The following is a 23267-nucleotide window of genomic DNA, read 5'->3' as shown; positions in this document are numbered from 1 at the left end:
CTTACTGTAGTATTGCTTAGATTTTTCATTACTCTTCAGGTGAATTTTTTTCAACTTTGTCCCTCATAATACATAGAACCATCTTCATTACCCTTTTTCCTCCAAAGTGTTTTCGTGTTAGTACCTTCTTTCCTGTTTCGCTAGGAGCCTGGGCAGGTAATGCACAAATCCGGGCCCCGCCCCTCCTTACCAGCCGGGCATGGGGCTGTGAGGGTCACTGCTGCTGACCCCCCACGTGGTTCCCAGCCGGTCTGTGCTGTCCGTGCCTCTTTTTGGGCCCACACACAGGATTCTGTGCAGCCGCTGTGGGGTCACGTCTTCTCCCAGATCCATGACCATAACCTGGCCTTGACCTTCCTGTCCTCTTCCCAGCCCTTAGGAGCTGCTACTTAATACCCAGAAAAAGGAAGGGGAAAAAAGGGTGAAACGGTGCTAAAACATACACCTGAATTGCCAGGGCAGTTGCAGTTGCCATTTTGGTCCAGTCCGTCCTTTGTGGTGGGGACTGTCGTGTGCGTTTGTTGATCGGCGGCCCTGCCCTCCTCCCACCAGATGCCAGTGGCAGCCCCCCTTGTGACAACCAGACCCGTCCTCACATCCTGCTGATTGTCCTGCAAGGGGCAGAACAGCCCCCAGTTGAGAACCACCGCTCTCCACAAACTGGCAATAGAACAGTTGTTCTGAATGACCCACTTGAATTCTTTTTATTTTCAATATTTCTATCATGCCTACCAGTGACAGGTGACTATGGTCCCTTCAGAGCAAAACAGCTTTTCTGCCTCTCGGTGGTATCCCCAGAGTCCAGACCCTCCCCCTAATACTTGTGCGTTCCTCAGCAAGAAAACCCGAGGCCCCTCGGCAGCTGCCCTGGTTAAAACACTGTGGCCGTGGCTGCACCCAGAGGCCTGGCCAGGGAAGACGGCGGCAGGCACAGTTGCAGGAAGGGGCATTTTCTCAGCCAGTGGCATTTGTAAACATCGGAGGGGTTTTTTTACACTTGTTTTTTTAGTTGCAGCTCTAGAAACCTATAAAACCAGGCACCTGGGTGGCTCAGTCGGTGAAGTGCCTGGCCCTTGATCTCAGCTCAGATTTTCATCTCAGGGCTGTAAGTTCAAGCCCCGCATCGGGCTGTGCCCTGGGCATGGAGCCTAGTTATAAAAATATATAAGTAAGTAAATACTAACAAGAAAGAAGAAACCTGTAAAACCTAAAGAAGGAAATAAAGTTCTCTGTAGAGGTCTAGTGTAAGAGCAGCTATCCGTGTTCACAGACTACTCAGTCTCCCTTCTGGAAAACCTCGGGCCCCTGCATCCACAGAGCACCGTCAGCCAGAGCCTGCGCTGCCCTCCTGGGGCCCCAGCGGGCCGTCCAGCCAGTCCTCGCTCCTCCATCCGTGAGCCCCTGCCCCCCACCCCCACCCCCCGTCGTGTGTCTCCTACTCCGACGCCCTCAGCTCTGGAGCTGGACTGTCTGGGTTTGAGTCCCAATACGTCCGGGGCCAGGTCTTTCTGTCTGTGCCACGGAGTACTCGGCTGCAGATGGGAGTTGTGACAGGGGCCCCTTGTGCAACAACGCGTGCGCACTGTCAGCTGGGGCCTGGCTGGCCGTCGTAGTGCCTGGCACACTCCCTGGCTGGGAGCGCCCACGTGGAAAAGAGAGATGCGTAGTGTGCCGTGGACAGAGTAGCCCTGCTGTGTGGCCTCCGGGCTCCTTCGGTGCAGTGTGGAGTTCCCCTCCCCCTTGCGTCGCAGGATGTGGGAAACAGGTCACTTGTTTCCCGGCTGCCTGTCCTGTGCAGGATTAATGTGCCGTGATGGCCACGGTGAGCTGCAGTGGACCATTGGACCGCTCTTGCGCCCTCGCTAAGTAAGGTTAGGGTGACCTCACGGTGTTCACCCTTGCATACGGATTGTATGTGTTTTCCTCGGCAGCACTGAGTCTCGGACTGGTGCCCCGAGTATGTCCTTCTAACGCAGTCTGAAGAAACACAGCCGCTGTTAGCCCAAAATTTCTTTAAATCCCTTCCTGTTTTGTTAAAAAAAAAAAAAGTTCCGGATTGAATCACGCAATTCCTTCCCATTCCCAGCACCAGTTAAAGTCAGCGCTTCCAAATGATGCTCCGGTGGAGGCTGGAGATGCTGGGGATGCAGGGCCTCTGGGTGGAGGGCGCTGAATGTCCTGAATTTGCATTTCAGGATGTTTAACCAAGCTGTTTTAGGGACAGTTGGCTGCACTGTTTGTGTTAGGCCCTGGGCTAGGCTTGCACAGAGACTCCGTTGAATTAATTCGAGTGATAGGCTGTGCAGAGTGTGGCTGTCGATCAGAACTGAGACTGCCCTGGCCCCCAGTCTGAGCGGGAAGATCTGCCTGGCCCAGCTCCTCTTGGTGCCGGGCCGTGGGGGGCGTGGCTCGGCTTCTCCTGGATGTGGGGGGCTCAAGACACTGTCCTTTCATTGGGCCCTCGGGGGAGCCATTTTTCAGTTTTTTAGGGAGAAGCGATATGAAAGGATTTCAGCCTTTTTTATTTTATTTTTTAATGTATTTATTGGGAGAGGGAGAGAGAGAATCCCACGCAGGCTCCGTGCTGTCAGTGCAGAGCCCACTGCAGGGCTTGAACTCATAAACCGTGAAATCACGAGCTGAGCCGAAATCAAGAGTCAGGCACCCAACCGACCAAGCCACCTAGGCGGCCCTAGGATTTCAGCCTTTTAAATAGCTTGTACGTGTTTTCTTCTGGTGGTTTTCGTCGTTCTGTTTTGAAGGAGTCTTTCTGTTTCTCTAGTGGCAGAATGGCGAGCAGGGAGAGGAGGTAGTGTGGTTTCCTAGGAGACCGCACAAGTAGCGATAACCCACATCCGTACAGGTTGGAGGTGCGAGCCGCTCGTCGACTCCTCCCACGGGTTCCTGACAGCCCAGAGCAGGCTCGCTGCACAAGCACCAGCCGGGATCGGAAGGCACCGGGCGGGGGGCGACACGAAGTGAGGTCTGTGTGGAAGCTCCGGTCAGTAGAGGAGACGGGTGGCAGGTGCCAGACTTGTAGCCACGTGGTGTGGGGGCTTCACAGGGTGAACCTGTGGCAGCCATCGGGCAGGCTGGGATGCCCGGGTCCCTTACGCTTGGCTGTTTGCACGATCAAGTCAGAGGACCGTGACGCATCTGTAGTTTGCCGGTCCTGAAAGCATGGACGTTTTCCCGGGGCAGACTTCTTGCTCAGAGAATAGGAAACACTCTGTTTAGTGCGGAGCCGGTGGGGCCCATTCCTCCAGCCCCCCACTGTCCCCACCGCCCCCGCTGCCTTGGTCCTGTTACCTCCTTCAGATCCCATAAACAGGCCTCTCCTTCTCCACCTCAATCCTGCTGCGCGAAAGGGGGCGAGAGATAGGACGCTCTCTGGATAAAAGATGCTACACAAGTGTCCGTGTTAATAGGACTGTCCATGTGCCTCTTTGCCAACAGAAAACCTGGAATATAACGTGGAGCCTCAAGAAATCTCACACCCTGACGTGGGACGCTATTTCTCAGAGTTTACCGGCACTCACTACATCCCGAACGCGGAGCTAGAAATCCGGTACCCGGAGGACCTGGAGTCTGTGTATGAAACGGTGCAGAATATTTACAGTGCAAAGAAGGAGGACATAGAGTAGCATATCCAGTAGAGGACACCGAGCCTTTGCCGCTGCCGCTGTCTCCAGGAGAACAGGATTCCGGAAGAAGTCTCCACGGATCCCTCTGGATTCACACCACCAGGAAAGCACTTAACCAGTAGCGCTGGTTGCCTCCCACCAAGTTTAAACAACGTGTGCTCTCCTCCAGCTGCAAAGACAATGTCGCTCTCCGCCTACACTAGTGAATTCATTTGACGGCACTGTGTTCAGTGGCATGGCTTGTGTGCTTGTCCTGTGGTGACAGTTTGTGACACTCTGTCTTCATGAGGCCTCACAGTCGACACTCGTAGAATCATCCTTCCCGCCCACTTCCCGTTACGTCTGTCTACACTCGTCTCCGACCGTTTCATTTGCCGGACGGATGGGGTTCCATGTTTGCACCGGTTCCCTTCTGGTTTCGCCGTGGAGCGCGCGCGGCCCGGAGTCGGGACCGCTTGTCTTTTCGCCCTGCGTGTAGTTGCTTCTTCAGAGGCGAGGCTGCGAGCGACGGCAGCAGCATCCGAGCGGCGGGGACGCGAACACGCGGATCGGTCATCAGAACCGTTCGGCTTTATTTGTTCCAACACGTGAAACAGATTTCAGCCGCTTTATCTCTTCCTTTATTTGAAGCGGGAGCACGGCAGAGCGTTGCCCGCCACGTTCCTCCCAGGTCCGTGCTCCTGTCTGCAAATCCCCAGTTTTCTGTTTCCTTACGTGAAATCTTGTGAGAAAGTGCACCGTAATGGCCTTTATGGATGGATTTTCCCACATTCGTCTACTCTCCTTCCCTTTGAAATAACTACTTTTTTCTCTCCTTTAATTTTAAAAATATTCCAGTATCATAAATAGATCTTAAGTCAGTGATGGGTTCTCTTTATAGTAGGAAGTACAATCTGGTGTTAGAATGTTCACTTTTAGAAACCACACTCCGTGGTCTCCAAAGACCTGAAGGAGGTTTCACTTTTGTAATCAGAAAAAAAGAAATAATGAACCTTATGCATTTTTTTAAAGGGGAAAGAGGAGGGTCCGTGTCCCCCGTCATCCCTTAGAATCACTCTTTGACCCTGCCGGCTGTGGCAGGGTGGACGCAGGTAAAACGTCTTTAACCTGAGGAGTGTCAATCCGTGGGGAAGGAGGCGGGAGCGCCCTGCTTTCTCGAGTCCCCGCTGCCCTGAAGGTCCCACTGGTTTCCCGCCCCCCACCCTTGGTCCCTGAGCTCGGGGGCACCGAGGCCCTCACAGCCCCAAGCGCCCGCCACTCTCGACCTGCCAGTTCTCACGCGAGCTAGCTAATTCGTAGTTAACCAGTAGAAGCTGCCTTCGGGAGTTAGGACCTAGTTACATTACTCTCTGAGTTGCAAAGAATCCAGTCGCTCTGGTGAGCGAGGCTTCGGGGGCTGTGATCCGACCCCGCCTCGCCGCCCTTCTGTGCATTTGCATGTGGTTCCCCACACCCTGTTTGATGACTGCCTCATTTCCCCCTTTGGAAGCCCTGGGATGACCGAGGTTTGGGGAGGCCACCCGAGACCACTTAGTAGTCACTGACGGCTGGTGAGCAGTTATTAGAAAGAGGCGAGGGTCTGGCCGGCCCCTGCCAGCCCCAGCTCGCTGTCGCCAGTCAGATCCAGAGCCTGATGGTTTCGATCGGCCTGGGAAATGTGACCACTCACAGCACCCAGCCCGCCGAGGCCGGGGGTCTTACACTACTCTCGTTTGAAGGTGAGAACTAGTTAATCCAGAGGTAATACTAACCAGATGCATTACTAAGAAACTGTGGAGCATGCTGAGTTATAATTGTTGGTTTTCTGGTTTGATTTCCTTTTTCCTTAGAGTCACATCAAAGCCAAGAAGGATGGTTTTACCTTTAGTGACCCAATGTAAATATGTATCTAGACCGTTTTTAAATGTGTTTCTTCATGAATGCTTCATTTGGCTCCAGGAAGCCTGTGTCACCTGTGTAAGTTGGTATTTGGGCACTTTATATTTTTCTAAAAACGTGTTTTGGATCTCCTGTACTCTAATAAATCATAAGTTTCTTTTTAAAATTTTTTCCAAAAGTTTTCTCCATTTTAAGAAGTCCTGTTATAACAAAGTAGGACTTTCACGATGTTAAAATACTAACTATTTGGATAGAGTGACTTCTTTTCTCTTCAAATGAATGCCAAGATTTTTTTGTACAATGATTAATAAATGGAACTTACCCAGAGAATCCACACAAGCGGCCTGCCCGGTCTCGTTTCGGAACAGAAAGCCCAGCCTTGACGGCAACAGAACGTCTCTGGCTTCTCTTCTGATCCAAACATGCAAAACTTGGCTCTACTGAATTTTTCTTAACGTTGGTGAGTGAACAGGGTACTTTGTTCTGCGGGTTCCTTGCCAAACAGCAATTTTAGAAGCTGGCTAGGAGTATTGAGGGCACCTGGTTACAATGCGAACATTGCAGCTTTTTGCTGCTGTTAGAGTACTTGTACGAAGGGAAAAGGGCAGGTGCCCGGTGCGTTGTTAACGAGGTGATAGCTGCATGACGTTCCACGTGTCCACAACGTCCTGCAGAGCACACACTGTCCGTGATGCCCCCGCGTGCCGCGCCGTGCGGAGCGCAGCGGTCAGGGGCCACACGGTCACCGGTTTCCTGCACCGCAGTGGTCCCAGACCTTTAACATCCTGTTGTGCGTTGTGACTTCATGAGAGGACAGTGTACTGTGCTGTGTCTTCCCTGCTTAGACCCTAGAACTTTCCTCTGCCACACGGACGGACACACACACACACAGCATCCCCGAGGTCCAGGGTTTGCAGACGTGCTTTGGGAAACACTGTGTGTGTCCAAAACTAGTCCACTGTATCCTCAGGCTGGTTTGGCCAGGCGTGTCTCTCTCTCTCTCTCTCTGTCTCTCTCTCTCTCTCTCTCTCTCTCGTTTGAAAACTTTGGTCTAGTCCGATTTTGAAAGGCTGGCTTCACGTTGCCTCCACCTGGACCTCATGGTAGCTTCTCCATCATAAGTGAATTTCCACCGCAGAGTTGTTTTTCGCCGAAACCAGCATTCGTACTGTTGCTAAATCGGTTTTGCATTTTACAATACCTACTTAAGGACTTGTTCTCATTTTAAAATGTCTCTTTCTTAACACATGAAATGGAGTCAAACGCTCACGTTCTAGGCTCTCTTCTACCGCTAGAAGGGAAAATAACTTGTTTTCCTTTCTCCATATTCCAAGTACATAAAACTGGATTACCAGCAGCCTTTTAATTTGACAAGTAACCTGTGGCCATAATAATCCAGATGTAGCTGTTTATGTGTTTCTGTCTGTTTTCTGGAGGAAAGGAGTGAATGTTCACCCAGACGAAATGCAGAATCTGGCCCTGTGACCGTTTATTTCTGGAGACGTCGATGGTTGTGGTGCATGTGTTATTTCGTATCGCAAGCTTACTTTGAGCCAGCACTGGCCTCACCTATATTCTTCACGGCAACCCTCTAAGGCAGGGCCGGGCGGTCGATTATTGTTGCGGGCCACTTAAGGTCACGTGTTCTTTGTTTTCCAAAACGTAGAAGACCTTCTCAGCTCGAGGGCTGTAAAGAAAACGGGCTCTGGGGTGGTCTGGCCCGTGGGCCACAGTCTGCCGAGCTCAGCCAAGGTGCGGGCCCCGCCAGCGTCCCACCGAGCAGACGGGGAGCCGGAGCGCACTGCGCGCAGGTGGGACAGCGGGCGGGGGACCCGGGGACCCGACCTCCGAGCGCCAGCTCTTGACTACCACACTACCGCCAACTTTAGCAACTACCTCGCACTGGTTTTATCCTTTGCAGCCACTTTAACTTCTAAACGTTTCAGTTCTGAACACTTAGAGTCTTGAGAGGAAAGGACATTCCTTCGGTGAATAAAATTCTGTGCAATTATAGAATAAATGTATTATGGCCATTTAGCGATGATTGTATTAGGGTAATGCTAGTTCTGTAATAAATAGACCCAAAAATATACCGTGGCTCGAACACAATAGACCTTTCTTGCTCACCTAACACCGGGCAGGGGGATGGGGTGGGCAGGGGGCTCTGCTGTCTGCTTCGGGGTGTGCGGCCTCCGAGAGCACCGGGGAGCCGTCATCCACCTGCCCCAAAGGGCAGTGAGCACAGAGGGACACGTCCGGGCTGGGGTGGGGGGGGGGGGCTCCATGCGGGGAAGCTGGGGTGGCCCTTGGTGGCACTGCCTCTCACGTTCCACCAGGGGGGGCTGGGAATGAAGACCTGGACACCGATGTGGCCTCCCCACTCTGGGTGTGCTCCCCACGGCAGGACGTGCCTCCTCCCCGGGGAGACCGCCTCTGTGAGGTCAGACTTTCGGGTGGCAGATACCACTCAGTCCAGAAACTATTGCTTTGCTCTGGCCGCAGCAGCACAGCCACCAGGGGTGGGAGTTTAACTCCTCCGTCTACAGCAGATGGCCACGGGGGTGGGGAAAGAGAGGAGGCCTCAGGACAAGCCACGTGTGTCACTTCTGCCTCAGGAGCCACACAAGTCGCGGACCCACCCACAGCATAACTCCGAAGGGAACGGCCTCCCGTGCACCTGTGGAAAAGGAAAGGCTTGGGGGCCCCGCCTCATCTGTGCGGCTCACCCCAAACCTCTCCTACCCACTTCCTGTGTCCCGCCGGAGTCAGTCCGCTGTGGCTCCTTGGGGACCAGCCCCCTAAACCAGAAGTTTTGACATGCCCCTCCCCCCGGTCCCCATTCAGTGAGGATGCAGGGGCCAGACAGCTGCAGTACAAACTGCCACCTGGAAGAAGAGCGAGACGCACAGAAGCCACCGTGCTGCCAGTGACAAGATACTCTGCTGGGCAGGTGGGCAGGTACCATGAAGCCGCCCTGCCCCCCACAGTGGGGGGAGGGGGGTGGGGAGACTGGTTGCTGCCGCCCCTCCTCCCCTCTGAGCCCAGTCCTCCCTGGTCACACCACTAGTGGGGGGAGGGGGCGCATCTTCCCTGGGAGCTGGGCAACTTGACCGAGTACTTCCCGCCTGGTGCAGGTCTGGGGTCAGCCCCGGGCGTCTTTCATTTTCCCGGCTCGTGATTCCTCTGGGAACGATTCCCTCGAACCCTTAGACTACTCCCCTATCTGTGCCCGTGATCATAGTTCTTTGCCAGAACTTGCCAGCCTGTTCTGTTTTCTTGCCCGTGCCTATCTCGGCCCCCACCCCCTGGCTTAACGGCGGCCACTTGAGTCTGATATTAGCCACAGCTGGGTCAAGGTGTTTAACGAGCCTGCATGGCTCAAAGTGATCCTCCTCCTCCTCTCGTGCTGGGGGTCGCACAGAAGCAGTTCCGTTTTGGAACCTAGGAAGCCCGGGATTTCTGACCCCTGGTTCTCGCGTTTTCCGCTGAGCATCTTCCTCGTGATGACCTTGCTGTAAGCGGCAAAGGGCAGTGGACACACGCTATATTCTCTCTTCGGCTGCTTCCCCTAGACCAGATGCAGCACCCCAGTGGCTCCAAACGCTGCAAACGGTAAGCAAAGCCCCAAAAGCGGCCCTCGCGCCTCCCAGCCTCCGGCAAGGTGTTCCTTGCCACCTCACTGCCAGGCTGCCGCCCTGCGATTTAGGGTTTTTTTTTCACAGCGGATTCCCCTTTAAAACGTTTTAGTTTTGTGGGTGACGGGGGTGCAGGGGAGGGTGGGGTTTAAGTTTAGAGTTAGGCTAATATTCCCATAGGAAATTCTTCCCCATTTGGCTGTGCAAAAAAAAAAGGATAATGATGGCAAGTTATCTGGGGTTTGGAAAGACCTAAAGGCAAATCGTTCGGTGAACTTAGGAAAGGAAGTTGACAGAAAAAAAGGAAAGAAATTTGGGAGAGAACCAGCCGGGCAGCATGCATTCTAGAATCCTCGAGGGGCCAGAATTCCTAACTGCTTCCCTTAGAATGACACAGATCTTAATGGAAACGTTCATAGTCAAGCCGCAGAAGTCGGAGCACTCAATGAAAGCTCGTTGTTGTGTGTGTGTGTGTGTGTGTGTGTGTGTTTTCCCTGTCTCCAAAACCTGGTCCTCCCCCCAGGTTTTGGAATTCTCTAATACCGCACCACTTAACTATATGGTGATGTCCTCCCTCAGTCATGGCCCCAGGACAGAACATTGACTTCCCTCCTTCCTGCTAGGTTCTTTGGCTGGTCTCATCATTAAATTGACACAAGACAGATGAACAGGAGAAAAAATAGTAGTAAATGTAATTTCTTGCAGGAGCCCCTAGAAATAAGACACTCAGAGGAGTGCCCACGGCAGGCATCATTTGTGCCTTCTAGACAACCAACACTTCTGTGGAGAATCGAGGGCAAGGGGTTTGGGCGTGGGGCCGCAGATTAGTGGAGAAGCAGCCAGGGTGGTTTCCACAGGCTTCTCGGCCCCGAGTTCCCGCTGGTGATAAGGACGCCTCTCTTTCTCCTGGCACGGGGCGGGAGTACCGTGCGCAAGGGAGAAGGATTTCCTGCTCTCAGGGGGACAAAGGAGGGTCAAAGTGCCCTCCTTGCCCTGGCTGCACTTTAGTTCAAAATGATCAATAAGCCACAGTGGCGTCTTTGGGGGCGGCCTGCCCTGAACCCCACCTGCTGTTCGCATGCAGAGGACTTGGCCCACAGGCTCTCCTACATCCCTCCCTGTACCCCCTTCCCCGGCTCTGCTCGGCCTTTTTTCCAGTATTGCCTCCCCACCCATCCCACGAACCTCAGACGAGTTTTTCCTCGTCACCTCCCCCATGAAATTGTTTTGCTGTCTCTTTTTTTAGGTGAAATTCACATGACATAAAGTGAACCATTTTATTTTTTTTAGTGTTTATTTTTGAGAAAGAGAGAGAGTCCGAGTGGGGGAGGGGCAGAGAGAGAGAGGGAGACGCAGAACCGGAAGCAGGCTCCAGGCTCTGAGCTGTCAGCACAGAGTCCGACGCGGGCCTCGAACTCACAAACAGATCACGACCTGAGCTGAAATGGGATGCATAACCAACTGAGCCACGCGGGCGCCCCTGAAGCGAATCATTTAAAAATGCACAGCTCAGTGGCAGTTAGTACCTTCACAAAGTTGTGCGACCGCCACCTCTGTGTAGATGAAAACACTCTCGCCACCTCAAAGTAAAGCCCTGTTTTAAGCGACCACTCCCCATTCCTCCCTCCCCCAAGCGCCCCGTCTACCTCCTGCTCTATGGATTGGCCTGTTCCCAACAGTTCATGAGGGTGGGATCAGGCAGCACGTGATCTTTGGCGACTGGCTTCTTCCACTTAGCAGCGTTTTCACAGGCCATCCGCTCCGTAGCATGAATCAGTGTTCCAGTCCTCCTAAGGCCGAATGATACTCCGTTGTGTGGACGCGCCACGTTTTGTTTATCCATTCAGCTATTAACGGACCTTTGGGTTGTTTCCACTTTTGGACTCTTGGGAAGAGACCTGCCATGAACCCTGAATGCGATGTTAAGTCTGCTTATGCACATATGGACACCTGTGCTTTATACATCCGGAGAGTAATGACTTTTCATCCTCCCCAGCAACCATTTGCCCTTCGGGGACAGTGTCGCCCCACTGTCGTCCCTCTCTGGGAGGTGGCACTGGGAAGAGCCGCTGTCTCTGTCTTCTAGCTGGTCGACCCCTGGTGTCTTGAGTGTCTTCATGGCACCCACCTTTGTGCCAGGAGCTCTGCCCGGAGAAGTGCCGTTTCTGTCACCTGCAACTGCTAACCCGTATATTCTAAGGAACTTTTGGGATCCCTGTTACCCGGTCTTTGCCCTGACTTGCCTCTTCTAAAAATGGGATGAAAACGGGGCGCGTGGCTGGCTCAGTCAGTGGTACATCAGACTCTGGATCCCAGGGCTGTGAGTTCAAGCCCTACCTTGGGGGTAGAGCCTACTTAAAAAAAAAAAATGAGATGAAAGAAAGTGCAGTTGTAAGACTTTCTGGGTAATGGCTCCCTTTGTATGAAACCACTCCCAGGAGATTAGGAAATTTGAAAGCTAAAGGCCTCTGCTAGACCATTGTTCCTGGCATTTTACAAAGAGAAATAATGAGGCCCGTGGAGGGTGTCTGGCGGGTGGCTCAGATCAGGTACTCAAGCCTGAGCCTTTGGATTTGACTGCGGAGGTGTTTCTGTTGCCCCCAAATTGCTTCCTCTGAGGGTTTTCTTGTCCTGCAGGGAAACTTGCTAATAACATCATCCCTTACTATTTGGCATTCAAAACCTTGTTAAATTTCTCCCTTGCTAACTGCGTGGCAACCTCCCCGCCAGCTTCAGCAGTCTCTTATTTCCCTCACATTCACTGTGACGGAGGATGAGAAAGCGTTATTTATCCCTCATTGTCTGGGAAATTTGTCCTCTTGAAGTTTGGGGAAATCTTATTCAAAACCTGCAAAGACTTTTTAAATTTTTTTTAAATGTTCACTTATTTCTGAAAGAGAGAGAGATAGAGAGACAGAGCATGAGCAGGGGAGGGGCAGAGAGAGAGAGGGAGACACAGAATCCAAAGCAGGCTCCGGGCTCTGAGCTGTCAGAACAGAGCCTGACGTGGGGCTCGAACCCACAGACCGCAAGATCATGACCTGAGCCAAAGTCGGACGCCTAACTGACTGAGCCACCCAGGCGCCTCAAAACCTGCAAAGACTTTTTATAGGCAGTTGCTTTTTTCCCCTCCGGCTTTATGGAAGTGTAATTGATCTCTGGAACTTAGCTCATCTTGTGTAACCGTAACCTAAAATATGATTTCTCCTCAAGCAGGGGTCGCCGACTTCTCCTGGGAAGGGCCAGAGAGTAAGTATTTTTGGCTGAAATTTCAGGCCACACGATTACTCAGGCCTGCCCTTGCAGCAGGAAAACAGCCATAGGCAATAGGTCAATGAGTGAGTGTGGCTTTGTGCCAATAAAACTTTATTGACAAAAACAGGCATGGGCTGGGGAAGGCCCACAGGCTGTAGGTTACTGACCCTACTGTACAATCCACTTGACTATTTTCTTTAAACGGAAGTCTAAGCAGAAGCAACATCGAAAAGTTGAAAGAGGGTCAGGGCACCTGGCTGGCTTAGTCAGAAGCATGCAACTCTTGATATTGGGGTGGTGAGTTCGAGCCCCATGTTGGGTATAGAGATTACTAAAAAATAAATAAACTTTTTTAAAAAGTTGAAAAGGGTAATAGAAACTCACATACCCTGCACCAAGGTTCAACATTTACTATATTTTCTTTATTTCCCTTCTCTCTATACGTTTTCCCCCCGACCCATGTGAAAGTGTCTCAGACAACCTGAGACTTCTCCCTAAATTCTTTGATGCCTCTCTCCTAAGAACGAGGATGCTTTCCTCCCCAACCACAGTGCCGTGCGTACCTAAGAAAGTTAACAGCAAGAAGCATATCCTCAGTATGAGACTGGGTGTTGAGGACCAACCAGTGTTCCCACAGAATCTTACACCACTTGCAATTTCCCTGGAGCACCCTGGGGAGCACCTGGCCCCGTGGGTAGAAGTTGTTCAAGAGAAGCTGTTGAAAATCACTCACCAGGAAGTCTGTTTGCCCGAGGTGAGCCTGTGGCATCCTGACAACAAGAGACCTGTGGTTTCAGGTAAGCTTCGGCTCTGAGATGTTCCTTGACGAGGGGCATAAAATTCAGCAGAAACAGGGTTTTGTTTTGTTTTTTTTAAAGCGTTTGCTAATTTAGCAGAGATGGGTGGTCCCCCCCTTCTGCCCACAAAGGGATGGGTTGCTTACATTTTCCACTCACGGCTTAGCGGGAGCCCCCACAATTAGCACTGTCTGCCCAGAAGCTCTGCAGAACTCAAGGTAGCGGAGTTCTCTCATAAAGGCCCATACGTGACCTTGCGACTTTCTTCCTTAATTAGGTACCCTGAAGACCCTCATTCCATTGACTGCATTGGCTCTAAGAACAATGATTTGGGCCCAGGTATAAGAAAATAACCCATCTAGGGGCACCTGGGTGGCTCAGTCAGTTAAGCGTCCAGCTTCCGCTCAGGTCATGATTGCACAGTTTGTGAGTTCGAGCCCCGCATCGGGCTCTGTGCTGACAGCTCGGAGCCTGGAGCCTGCTTCGAATTGTGTCTCCCTGTCTCTCTCTCTGCCCCTCCCCTGCTCACTCTCTCTTTCTCTCTCTCTCTCTCTCTCTCTCTCTCTCTTAAAAACAAATAGAGAGTTTTATTTTAAGTTAGGGCATTGGGAGGGTGGCACCTGGATGGCTCAGTTAAGCATCAGACTCTTGATTTCAGCTCAGGTCATGATCTCAAGGTTTGTGGGTTCGAACCCCGTGTCGGGCTCTGTGCTGACAGCTCAGAGCCTGGAGCCTGCTTCGGATTCTGTTTGTCCCTGTCTCTGCCCCTTCCTTGCTCATGCTCTGTCTGTCTCTCTCTCTCTCTCTCTCTCTCTCTCTCAAAAATACATAAACGTTAAAAAATTTTTTTTTTTTTTAAGAAAATAACCCATCCAAACTCAGCCTAAGAAGACCCTAATTCCATTGACTGCATTGGCTCTAAGAACAATGATTTGGGCTGAGGTATAAGAAGATAATCCATCCAAGGTCGGTCTGGGGGCTGTGCTTTATTTCTGGGTCTGGTTCTCAGCAATTCCACTTGCAAACACAGAGAACCTAATGGCCTCTCTTCTTCTGAGCCTGCCCATCGTGTGAACGAGCCAGTGATGTGCTGATGCATCGAAACGTTCGCATTCTTGCCTCTTACCCCTCCTGGGCCTTAAGCATCTACCCTTCTTGGCCCACGCAGGATGCTTGGCCGTGGGTAGGGCTCCACCAACAGCCGTTTCCAGTTACATCTTCCACGAGCCCCTGTCTTCAAATGCTTACTTAACCCAACGCCCTCCACTTCTCCCCTCCCAGGCTGGGTGGGAGGGGGTTGTTTTTCTGAGCCCTGGATGACAGAGATGTTCTTCCACAAATGCAGACTTGAAAGCATTCATCTGGAGAGGTCCAGCCCAGAGTCTTGTCAGGACTGGAGATACCACGGGCTGGGGCTCATCCAAGTCCCTTGGTCTAAGCGGATACTGTTCCCAAAACCTCCAGTTTTGCACGCTTGCAGCCGGCTTCTCCGTTAGTGCTTGGCGTGGGCGGCTGGGCACAGGGCCACCGTTCTCCTCCATTTCCGCCAGTCTGTTCATCTGCCTTTAGGGCCTGGACCTCATGATGTGGAAGACACAGTCAGCAGAGGTTTAGAACCAAATGGGACTCTCCTCTCACACCCGGACTAACCTGGTTTAGTGTGGGGGTGATTTAGACTCACAGTGGCCCGAGTGGTGTGCTGCCTTGGCTGTTTAGACCACACGTGCCTCTGAGAAGCAGGGGCTCATTCACCCAAGTCTGGCTGGCATGTGTCATGCCATTGGGCCGTGAAGCCGACTTCCCTTCTGCTGGGGCAGCAGGGGCGGGGCGAGACCTCAGTGGGATGTAAAACCGTGAGCTCCCAATGTCAGCATTCACACTTATTCCCATCTGTATCCACAGCGGCTGACACTGTGGCAGGCAAATGCTTCTAGAACATTAACTGAAGTCCCTTTACCTTCCCACAACAGATACTCTGCCCCAAAAGCACAAACATCCCATACTGTCCACGCTCACACTCCTCAGAGCCTTGATTCTGTGCCAGGATAGAGTAGAACAAGGCAACCTCTTGTATAAAAGTGCCTACAGGTGTCTGTGAAATTGTGACAAAATGTCAGAGAGTGTAGTTTGGGTGAGTTAGTTGAAGTCCCAGGGGTAGACTCAGGGCATGCCTTATGACCTGTGCCAAAGCATGACTTATTCTTTTTTTTTTTTTTTTATAAAATGTTTTTTTTTAACGTTTATTCATGTTTGAGAGACAGAGAGAGACAGAGCATGGCGGGGAAGGGGCAGAGAGGGGGAGACACGGTGTCTGTGAAATTGTGACAAAATGTCAGAGAGTGTAGTTCGGGTGAGTTAGTTGAAGTCCCAGGGGTAGACTCAGGGCATGCCTTATGACCTGTGCCAAAGCATGACTTATTCTTGTGCACATCATCATTTTGCCTTTCCAGGCGGGGATTAGAAGCTGCCATCCAAAGGCGTTCGGAGGACCACCTGTTGATCTGTTGGTTTCTCAGGATGGTAACTCATGCTCTATGTCTATGGGTGTGTTATTTATCGTCGGCTAAGATTCCCTCTACGTGTGTCAGGCCTTCCACCTTCCTTTGCTCGTAGTTTTCCACTGAAATTGTCGGGGCATTGTTTACCATCCAGCCTGGTTTCAGCCTCCTCTGGGGGCTGGGGGTGGACGTACCCCTGCACAACAGAAGGGCTGATTCCGGGTCTCAGGGGCTCAGGTTGTGACATGTGGAGCCGCCATCCCCAGGTAAGCCACAGAGCAGGGAGGCAGAGGTCTCCTAACAGTGTTGTGCACGTGGTAATAGAGACAAACAGATGGTTCCGTGGTGAGGGCAGGCCAGGAGATCTGGGGCACCGGCTTTGTAGTTTCCTCTGGCCGTGATGGACTCTGCTACGCGTCACTGTCCAGGCAAGGTACATTCGGCATGAGTCACCCCCATCAGGCAGCGGCCCAAAACCATCAGCAGCACTAACCTTACCATCTCATTAGGCTCCTGGCACCCCGCGACCTGGCAAGGGAAGACTGTGCTGAGCAGGGAGCACCCAGAGAGCCAGAAAGGAGCGAGCCACCACACAAGATGGCCCCGGTGTCCTGCCAGCTGGTCTCACACCCCAGGCTACGCCGTCCCCTCCCGGGAACCCGTGTTCCCATTTGGGAAGGAGAGAGAGGGAGACTGGGAATTTTCCATTTTCCCTCCCTGGGTGACTCAGAAGAAAACCAGATCTGTTCCCAGCTTGTTTTTAACTCCTTCTGTCATTTCTCTGGTGGAGCCTCACAGATCGAAGGCCGGGAGGACTTCGTCGGGCCCCACTCCACCTCCTGACCGTAACTTCTCCCCGCGATCTGCTTCCGGATGCCTCTGCGGGGCCACCCGCTTGCCTGGGTGTGCCATCTCTCTGTCCTCATTTCATTAAAAAAAAAATTGTTCTTAATATTCTTATTTATTTTTGAAGGAGAGAGACAGAGTGCGAGCAGAGGAGGGGCAGAAAGAGAGGGAGACGCAGAATCCGAAGCAGGCTCCAGGCAGGCTCCGAGCTGCCAGCACAGAGCCCGACAAGTGGCTCGAACCCGGGAACAGAGTCGAAGTCGGACGCTTCACCGACTGAGCCACCTGGGGGCCCCATATCCTCATTTCATTTTAGATGAAGACACTGCCACCCCTTGGTGCCCCAGTGACACGTGGGGTTCAGGAGGCCCTACTGCGAGGCTTTGGCCGCTCATTGCTGCGTCTGTTTGCGTGGATTTGGAACACATCTGGGCTGTCAGCACAGAACCCGACGCGGGGCTCGAACCCGCGAACCATGAGATCATGACCTGAGCCAAAGTCGGACGCTCAACCCACGGAGCCACCCTGAAAAAATCCTTTGAGAAGGAAAAAGGAAGAAGCCATCCGTTCCATGAGATGCCCCCACACCTTTCCAGACACATAGACTCGAGTGATGGGTCATGCCTATTGTGTTCTCCTTTTGCGCGTGTCATCTTCCCAGAGGGCAGGCAGTCCTCCGAATTGTCAATAATGACGGGTAGCACGGCAAGGCCCAGACTGACAAATGTCTTCTGTAAAGGAAGGGCCGGATAGTAAATAATACAGGCTTTGCAGGCGTGATAGTCTCTGTTGCAACTGCTCAGCTCTGCTGTGGTACGAGGGAAACAGCCAGAGACCTAAACAAACAGGCGTGGCCGTGTTCCAATAAAACTTTATTTGCAAAACCAGGGGTCAGCCATGCTTTGTCGACACCTGCAACAATGCATGCTTAGTCAGTGGGACCGCCTCTGGTCCCTTCTGTCCCCAGATTATCTTCATGTGCTTAGCACAATGCCAAGGGGGTACGAGGCACTCAGGAGATAGTTGGCGGTTGGCGAAAAGGACGTCACATGAAGCCAGGGATCTAGCAGGACCCCAGGGACAGCTTACTGCATCTTGGTTGCTGTTCCATAGCTAGTTCTTCATTCTTACAAAAAGAACCCAAACTTTGTTCTGGCAGCAATGTACCTAGCTCCCCCAGTTAGATATGAACTACCTACAAGCGGTGAAAGCCAAGTATGGTTAACCCAGTTTGCCAGCGATTGGTCTGGGAGAGGGTGTGGGACTCAGCCTGACATACAATGCATCTGCACAGAGATATTGGTAAGATTTCGCTCCCTGATGAGAGGAGAAGCCTTTCCTTTCTGCCTCTCCTCCCATCCTGGTCCGAATACCTATATTTTGAGAGGATGTGATGTCTGGAGCTGCTGCAGCCACGTTACAGCCATGAGGGGAGAGCCCGAAGGACTGCAGAAATGCCAGCCCAGGGTCCCAACTTTGCTCAGCTTCTGTACCAACCCTGGAAATGCTCATCTCCAGCTTCTTAATAAGAGAGATAATGTCTGTCTGTGATGTTTACACCAAGCAAGTATTCCTTACTTAGAGCCTTAACAGGTCCTAAATAACCGAAATAACGCATCATTCTTATTATATAAATAAATGCTCATTGGTACAAAGAGAAGGCAGCTTAGTATGTTTCCTCCTACTGTGGCTACACAATCTTGAATGTCTCCCTGTTCACTTTCCAACCAAATGTGCAGAATCCCTGAGGAGAAGTTCCCTGTAGATACCAGGGAGACAGGGGCCTGAGGAGCCCCAGCTGGGGAGAGCCATCTGTCTCCTCATGTCAGTCTTAGAGAAGCCCAACTCACGTAATCCCTCTGCGTTTCGATCCAAGAACTAGCTGAACAAAGTATGGCGCGAGCCATGGGGGAGGTGGCAGAACATTCTCCCACAAGAACAGCCAGGGAAGAAAACTCCAGGGCTCTCTTCTGAGGGAACTGGGGCAGGCGTGGGAATGTCCACCTCCTCATCGGGACGGCGGCCGCACCCCAAGAGCAGGAGTCCCTAATCTGACAGCCCACATTTGAAAAGTCACCAGGTGACCTTCAAAGAGACTCTTTCCTCGGACGATGAGCTGGTGGTTACGTCTCCCGGGGTTCTCCGCGGCAGGCACCTGGCCAGGTGGCCACTCACACCCCGTGTCCCTGGCTCCTCAGCCGCCCCTGTGTGCGGCTGGTCTGCTCAGCCCCCCGTCCTGCCCTGGGGCTGGCGCTTCCCACCAGGCCAGCGTCTCTGCTCTGCCTTTGCGCTCGCTAGGCATTCCGTGGACAGGAAGGAATCCCACGTCCCCGCAAGCCGAGGCTGGGGGAACAGCGCAGATAAGGTGGCCTCACTGTCTTCGGTCACTAGGCACCGTCACCTCCCTCACCTTCCTGGAGAAAGACCCTGAGACCAGGGGCTTCGGGCGTGGCCACTTGTGGGCAGTACGTAAGTATTGCCCTCATAGCCAGCCCTTGATCGTTCATAGTAAATGGGGGGCGCCTGGCTGGCTCAGTCTGTAGAGCACGCAACTTGATCTCACGATCATGAGTTCAAGCCCCGTGATGGGCTTCGAGCTTACTTCAAAACAAAACAAAACAAAAAACCACCACCTGGCCTCTCGGGGTACGTTGTGTGGACCTAGCACCCTGGGTTTCAAAGTCTGGTCCCTGGACCAGCTACATCAGCATCTCCTGGGAACTTGTTAGAAATACAGGCTCTGAGGTACCTGGCTGGCTCATTCAGAAGAGCGTGCAACTCTTGATCTCAGGGTTGTGAGTTTGAGCCCCACGCTGGGTGTAGAGATTGCTTAAAAATAAAATCTTGAAAAAAAAGAGAAGAGAAAAAAGAAACGAAACACGGGCTCTTGGGCACCAGACCCACTGGATCAGGAACTCTGGGGCTGGAGCCCAAGTTCTGTTTGTGAACAAGCCGCCCTCCGAGGGCTTGTGATGCACACTCAAGTTTGGGAACTGCTGAACAGTGAGCTCTTACGCACAAATGGTTTTAAGGCTGGGAAGCACTCTGTGTCAACTTGCTGTCTTGAAAGCCTTTTGTGAAAGGGGATCCGGGACCTCTGTGCTGTTTTTTTCCAATTAATATTCTATTTCTTACAAACACAAATTCAAAACACAGTTCTTCCCTAAGATTTTGTGTTGAATTTATGAATCCATTTTGTTTATAAAATTGACTGCATTTTACAATCACTTCTTTTAAAAAAAAAATTTAATTCCCCTTAAATACTTTAAGTGCACTCATGAATTTAATATATTTGATTTCTTCTTAAGCACTTTTCCAAACCTTCCAAGTACTTCATGAATTAAAAAATATATATATTTTTTTAATTTTAGAGAGAGAAATAGAGCACAAGTCGGGGAGAGGGGCAGAGGGAGAGAGAGAGAATCCCAAGCAGGGCTCAATCCCACGACCCCGAGATCATGACCTGAGCTGGAACCAAGAGTCAGATGCTCAACTGACTTAGCCACCCAGATGGCCCTCATGAATTCTTATACATCCACTAAGTTGAACTTTTGAATGTGGCAAATCTCCATTCTCTTCAACAGTAACATCCTCTCTGCAAACTTACAACTTTCAAATTAAAAATCTGCCCGATACAATGTGAATGTGCTTCACGCCACCGAAACGTGCGCTTAAAAGTGGTTAAGAAGGTCAGTTTTGTGTTCATGTGTATTTTGCCACATTTAGGAAAGAAGATCTGGCCATACCGACGACTCGGTACCTTTAAAATGGGAGCCACAAAGCCTTCCTGTTTGAGGATGCCAAATTCTCTTCCATGTGTTAAGCACTGAAAATACAAAATATATGTAGGTTGCTTTCCATTATAAGATAGGATGAAAATAAAGACCAAGAACTATGGCTTTGCTTTAGTTTTTCATCTCCGTACTAAATAGTACAACCCGTCTGGGGAGTAAAGTCCTAAGAAAAGCGCCGTGCAATCCCAAGCAAGCTGATGCTCCCGGGAAGTACAGAAGTCTGCAAACTGCTCTTTGGCCAGGAGGAAGGAATTGATTTTTCCAGGGACCTCAGCCGAATCTTAATTGTAGTCACTATGCCAATGGAAGATTCCGGGTCCCCTTCACTCTCCATGGGGGGCTGTGGTCTCAAAGCCTAGATTCCCTGGGTCTGATGGCAGATACCCTAATTGACCCCCCCCACCTTGACTCTCCAGCCCCCGTTTTTTCTTCAGAGCTGCCGAACTGTGCCGTCTGCACGGCTTCCTCCTGCCCTGAATTCTTCGCACCTGCCAGGGTCACGACTCCTGCTGAGAACTTTCATCGCACCCTGCTGATGCTGCACCCTGGGGCCCTGATGATGGCGCACCCCAGGCTCCTCCTGGCTCTTACTCCTGTAGATTTCCAGAGAAGGAAGAGCGTGGTGGGAGTCAGGGACAGCAGAGAAGGATTTTCCAGAAAGGAGAACTGACAACCGGTCTTTGGAGAACGAGCCTCCAAGAGAAGGAAAGCTCAAGAGGTGAGGGGAACTCATTCGAGTCTGATAAGTGAAACAGCAGCTGGCCACACTGTTTCGTGGCCCACACCTCGTGAGCAGCCTTCGTCCCTGCTGAGCCCCCCTCTTCCCATCGTCTGGTGGTAGCACGGGACTGGTAAGGCTCGAATGCGCAGAGCAAGGGCTCAGTGAGCCGGCCAGCCTGGAGGGGGCTGGGGAAGGGGCTGCTCCCCTCCCCTTGGGTCCTGTCACTCTGCTCTATGCCCGACTCCCTCCTGCCGCCAGCAAGAGGCACTGGCCTTTGCCGTGAATTCTACCCCGTGCGGTGCTCCATCACAAACATGGAAAAATGTGGGGAACGCCTAGATAAAAAGTCTCCAGATGGTGTTTCACCATGCAAAGTGAGCTAGTACGTAATGCCCCGGGGAGGGAGGGGGGTGGTGAGGGGAGGCAGCTGGGGAAGCAGCCTTGCTCTGATCCTCCTGGGCACCTGCTCCCTGGCGAGGACAACGGCAGAACCTTCGTGTCCATCGAGGGAGATATTTACGCACACGATCGACCGATGCAAGTCGCCCGGGATCGGTGCCCAGGGCTCTAGGGACGTGTGGAGGAAGACGGGAGCGTTCCAACCTTGGCGCATCTTGGAGGTCAGTTGGTCTTGCGGGAGGGCGGGGGTGGGGGGTGTCTGCTCTACCCAGGACGCCGAAGAGGGCGCCCCCCGCCCCTTTCAAAGTCCTCATGCTCCTCTGCAGAGTGGATGCTATTATTATAAACCCAGTCTATAGATGGAGAAACTGAAGCTCAGCGAGGGGCACTGAGTTGCCCAAGGTCTCAAGGGAAAAGAAACAGACGGTGGAGAGGGATGGCTCCCTCAGGTTCGGAGAGATAGGGAGTCCCCCCACCCCACCCCACCCCACCCCCACACACTAGACTTGGTTCTGATTCCTCCTCATGCCCTAGGGGGCAACAGCACTTCATAATTGTGTGCTTCTGGCGGCAGAGACCCAGGTTCAAATTCGACTTCTGATACTAATTGAGCAGCTGTGGGCAAGTCGTTTAACCTGCAGGCCGGGGTCTCTGTTTCCTGTGGGTGAACAGAGAGAACAGTCCCTCCTCCGGAAGCACTTTCTCGTTCACCCCAGGAGCAACACGGGCCCTCAGAGAGAGCTCCCCTGTGCCACCCCAAGCGTGCTGTGTGTGTGTGCCGTGTTTTGGTTCCTGTCGCCTGCACAACAGCCCGTGTCCTGGTTTCACAGATGCAGACGCGGAGGCAAAGAGCAGCAAAGTGGCTTCTCGAGATCACCTGACCCGTGAGGGGCGGGGTCCGGATTTGAACCCGGGTCCCCGGGTGGCGACCAGAACTGCCTCCGACATCCCTCAGTGCTTACTTAGCGCCCAGCACCGTACACGACCCACTCCCTGGGTAGCTGCTGGTACTGATGAGGTCTGGTTCCAGGAGGGCTGCATGGAAGTGGAAGCCAGCCTTCCGGGTAGAGGAACAGTATTTACAAGGTTCGCCGGGGAGGGAGCAGGTGCCCCAGCTTCCAGATTCTCTGAACATCCTGCATAAAAGAAGCAAGTGCTTAAGCCGGTGGCACACTACAAGTTTCTAAGTTATTTATAAAGAGCCTGAAGTCTAGAAACTTCTAACAGGCGGAGGTGTGTTCTCCAGACTAAGAATAGCTGACGGGAGAGGCTTTCTGGTGACATCAGAGCACAGCAGCAGCTTGGGGGCGGGGCCGTGGTTTCCTCCAGCTTTGCAACATCTGCCCAGGAGGGCTCCACCGTCCCTCCAGAGAGGGCCTGCCGAAGGGACAGGAAGGGGTCTGGTGATCCCGGGACAAGCGGGGTTTCCATCGGTCTGCGAGTTCCTTTCCTTTTTTTAAAATTTTTAATGTTTATTAGAGAGAGAGAGAGACAGAGGGAATGAGTGGGGGAGGGGCAGAGGGAGAGGGAGACACAGAATCGGAAGCAGGCTCCAGGCTCTGAGCTGTCAGCACAGAGCCCCACGCGGGGCTTGAACCCACAAACCGTGAGATCATGTCCTGAGCCAAAGTCAGACACTTAACCCTTGAGCCACCCAGGCGCCCCAGTCTGCGGGTTCCTAATGTGTCACTTCTCCCCTTCCTCACCATCCTGCTGTTTGACCATCCTGCTGTTGGAGCAGAAGTCAGCAGGGGAGGGCACAGGGCAGGTCCTGGGATTTGGAACATAGGTGCCTTCATC

General features: G+C 52.4%; 1 protein-coding gene across 10 annotated transcripts in view; it reads left to right on the top strand.

Moving 5' to 3' along the window:
* Positions 1 to 22974, top strand: part of FBXO21 (F-box protein 21) — a 65183-nt gene extending 42209 nt beyond the window's left edge. For 4 of the 10 annotated variants that reach the window (XM_045459112.1, XM_045459111.1, XM_045459113.1 and 1 more), the window contains 3 exons: positions 12374 to 12406; positions 12964 to 13209; positions 16681 to 17437. In XM_045459112.1, coding sequence (XP_045315068.1) covers positions 12374 to 12406; positions 12964 to 13209; positions 16681 to 17045 — 644 coding nt within the window. In that variant the 3' untranslated portion in view covers positions 17046 to 17437. Of the gene's footprint in view, positions 1 to 3456; positions 4509 to 12373; positions 12407 to 12880; positions 12913 to 12963; positions 13242 to 16440; positions 16453 to 16680; positions 17438 to 20959; positions 20970 to 22700; positions 22705 to 22962 lie in introns of those variants that run through there. The other 6 variants (XM_045459117.1, XM_045459116.1, XM_045459118.1 and 3 more) reach the window with 4 other exon arrangements.
* The last annotated feature ends 293 nt before the right edge of the window (positions 22975 to 23267 follow it).

The sequence above is a fragment of the Leopardus geoffroyi genome, chromosome D3 (genome assembly GCF_018350155.1).
Source record: "Leopardus geoffroyi isolate Oge1 chromosome D3, O.geoffroyi_Oge1_pat1.0, whole genome shotgun sequence".
In the NCBI taxonomy this organism is placed as follows: Eukaryota; Metazoa; Chordata; class Mammalia; order Carnivora; family Felidae; genus Leopardus; species Leopardus geoffroyi.
The sequence above is the reverse complement of the archived record's forward strand: the minus strand, read 5'-3'. Positions and strand labels throughout refer to the sequence as shown.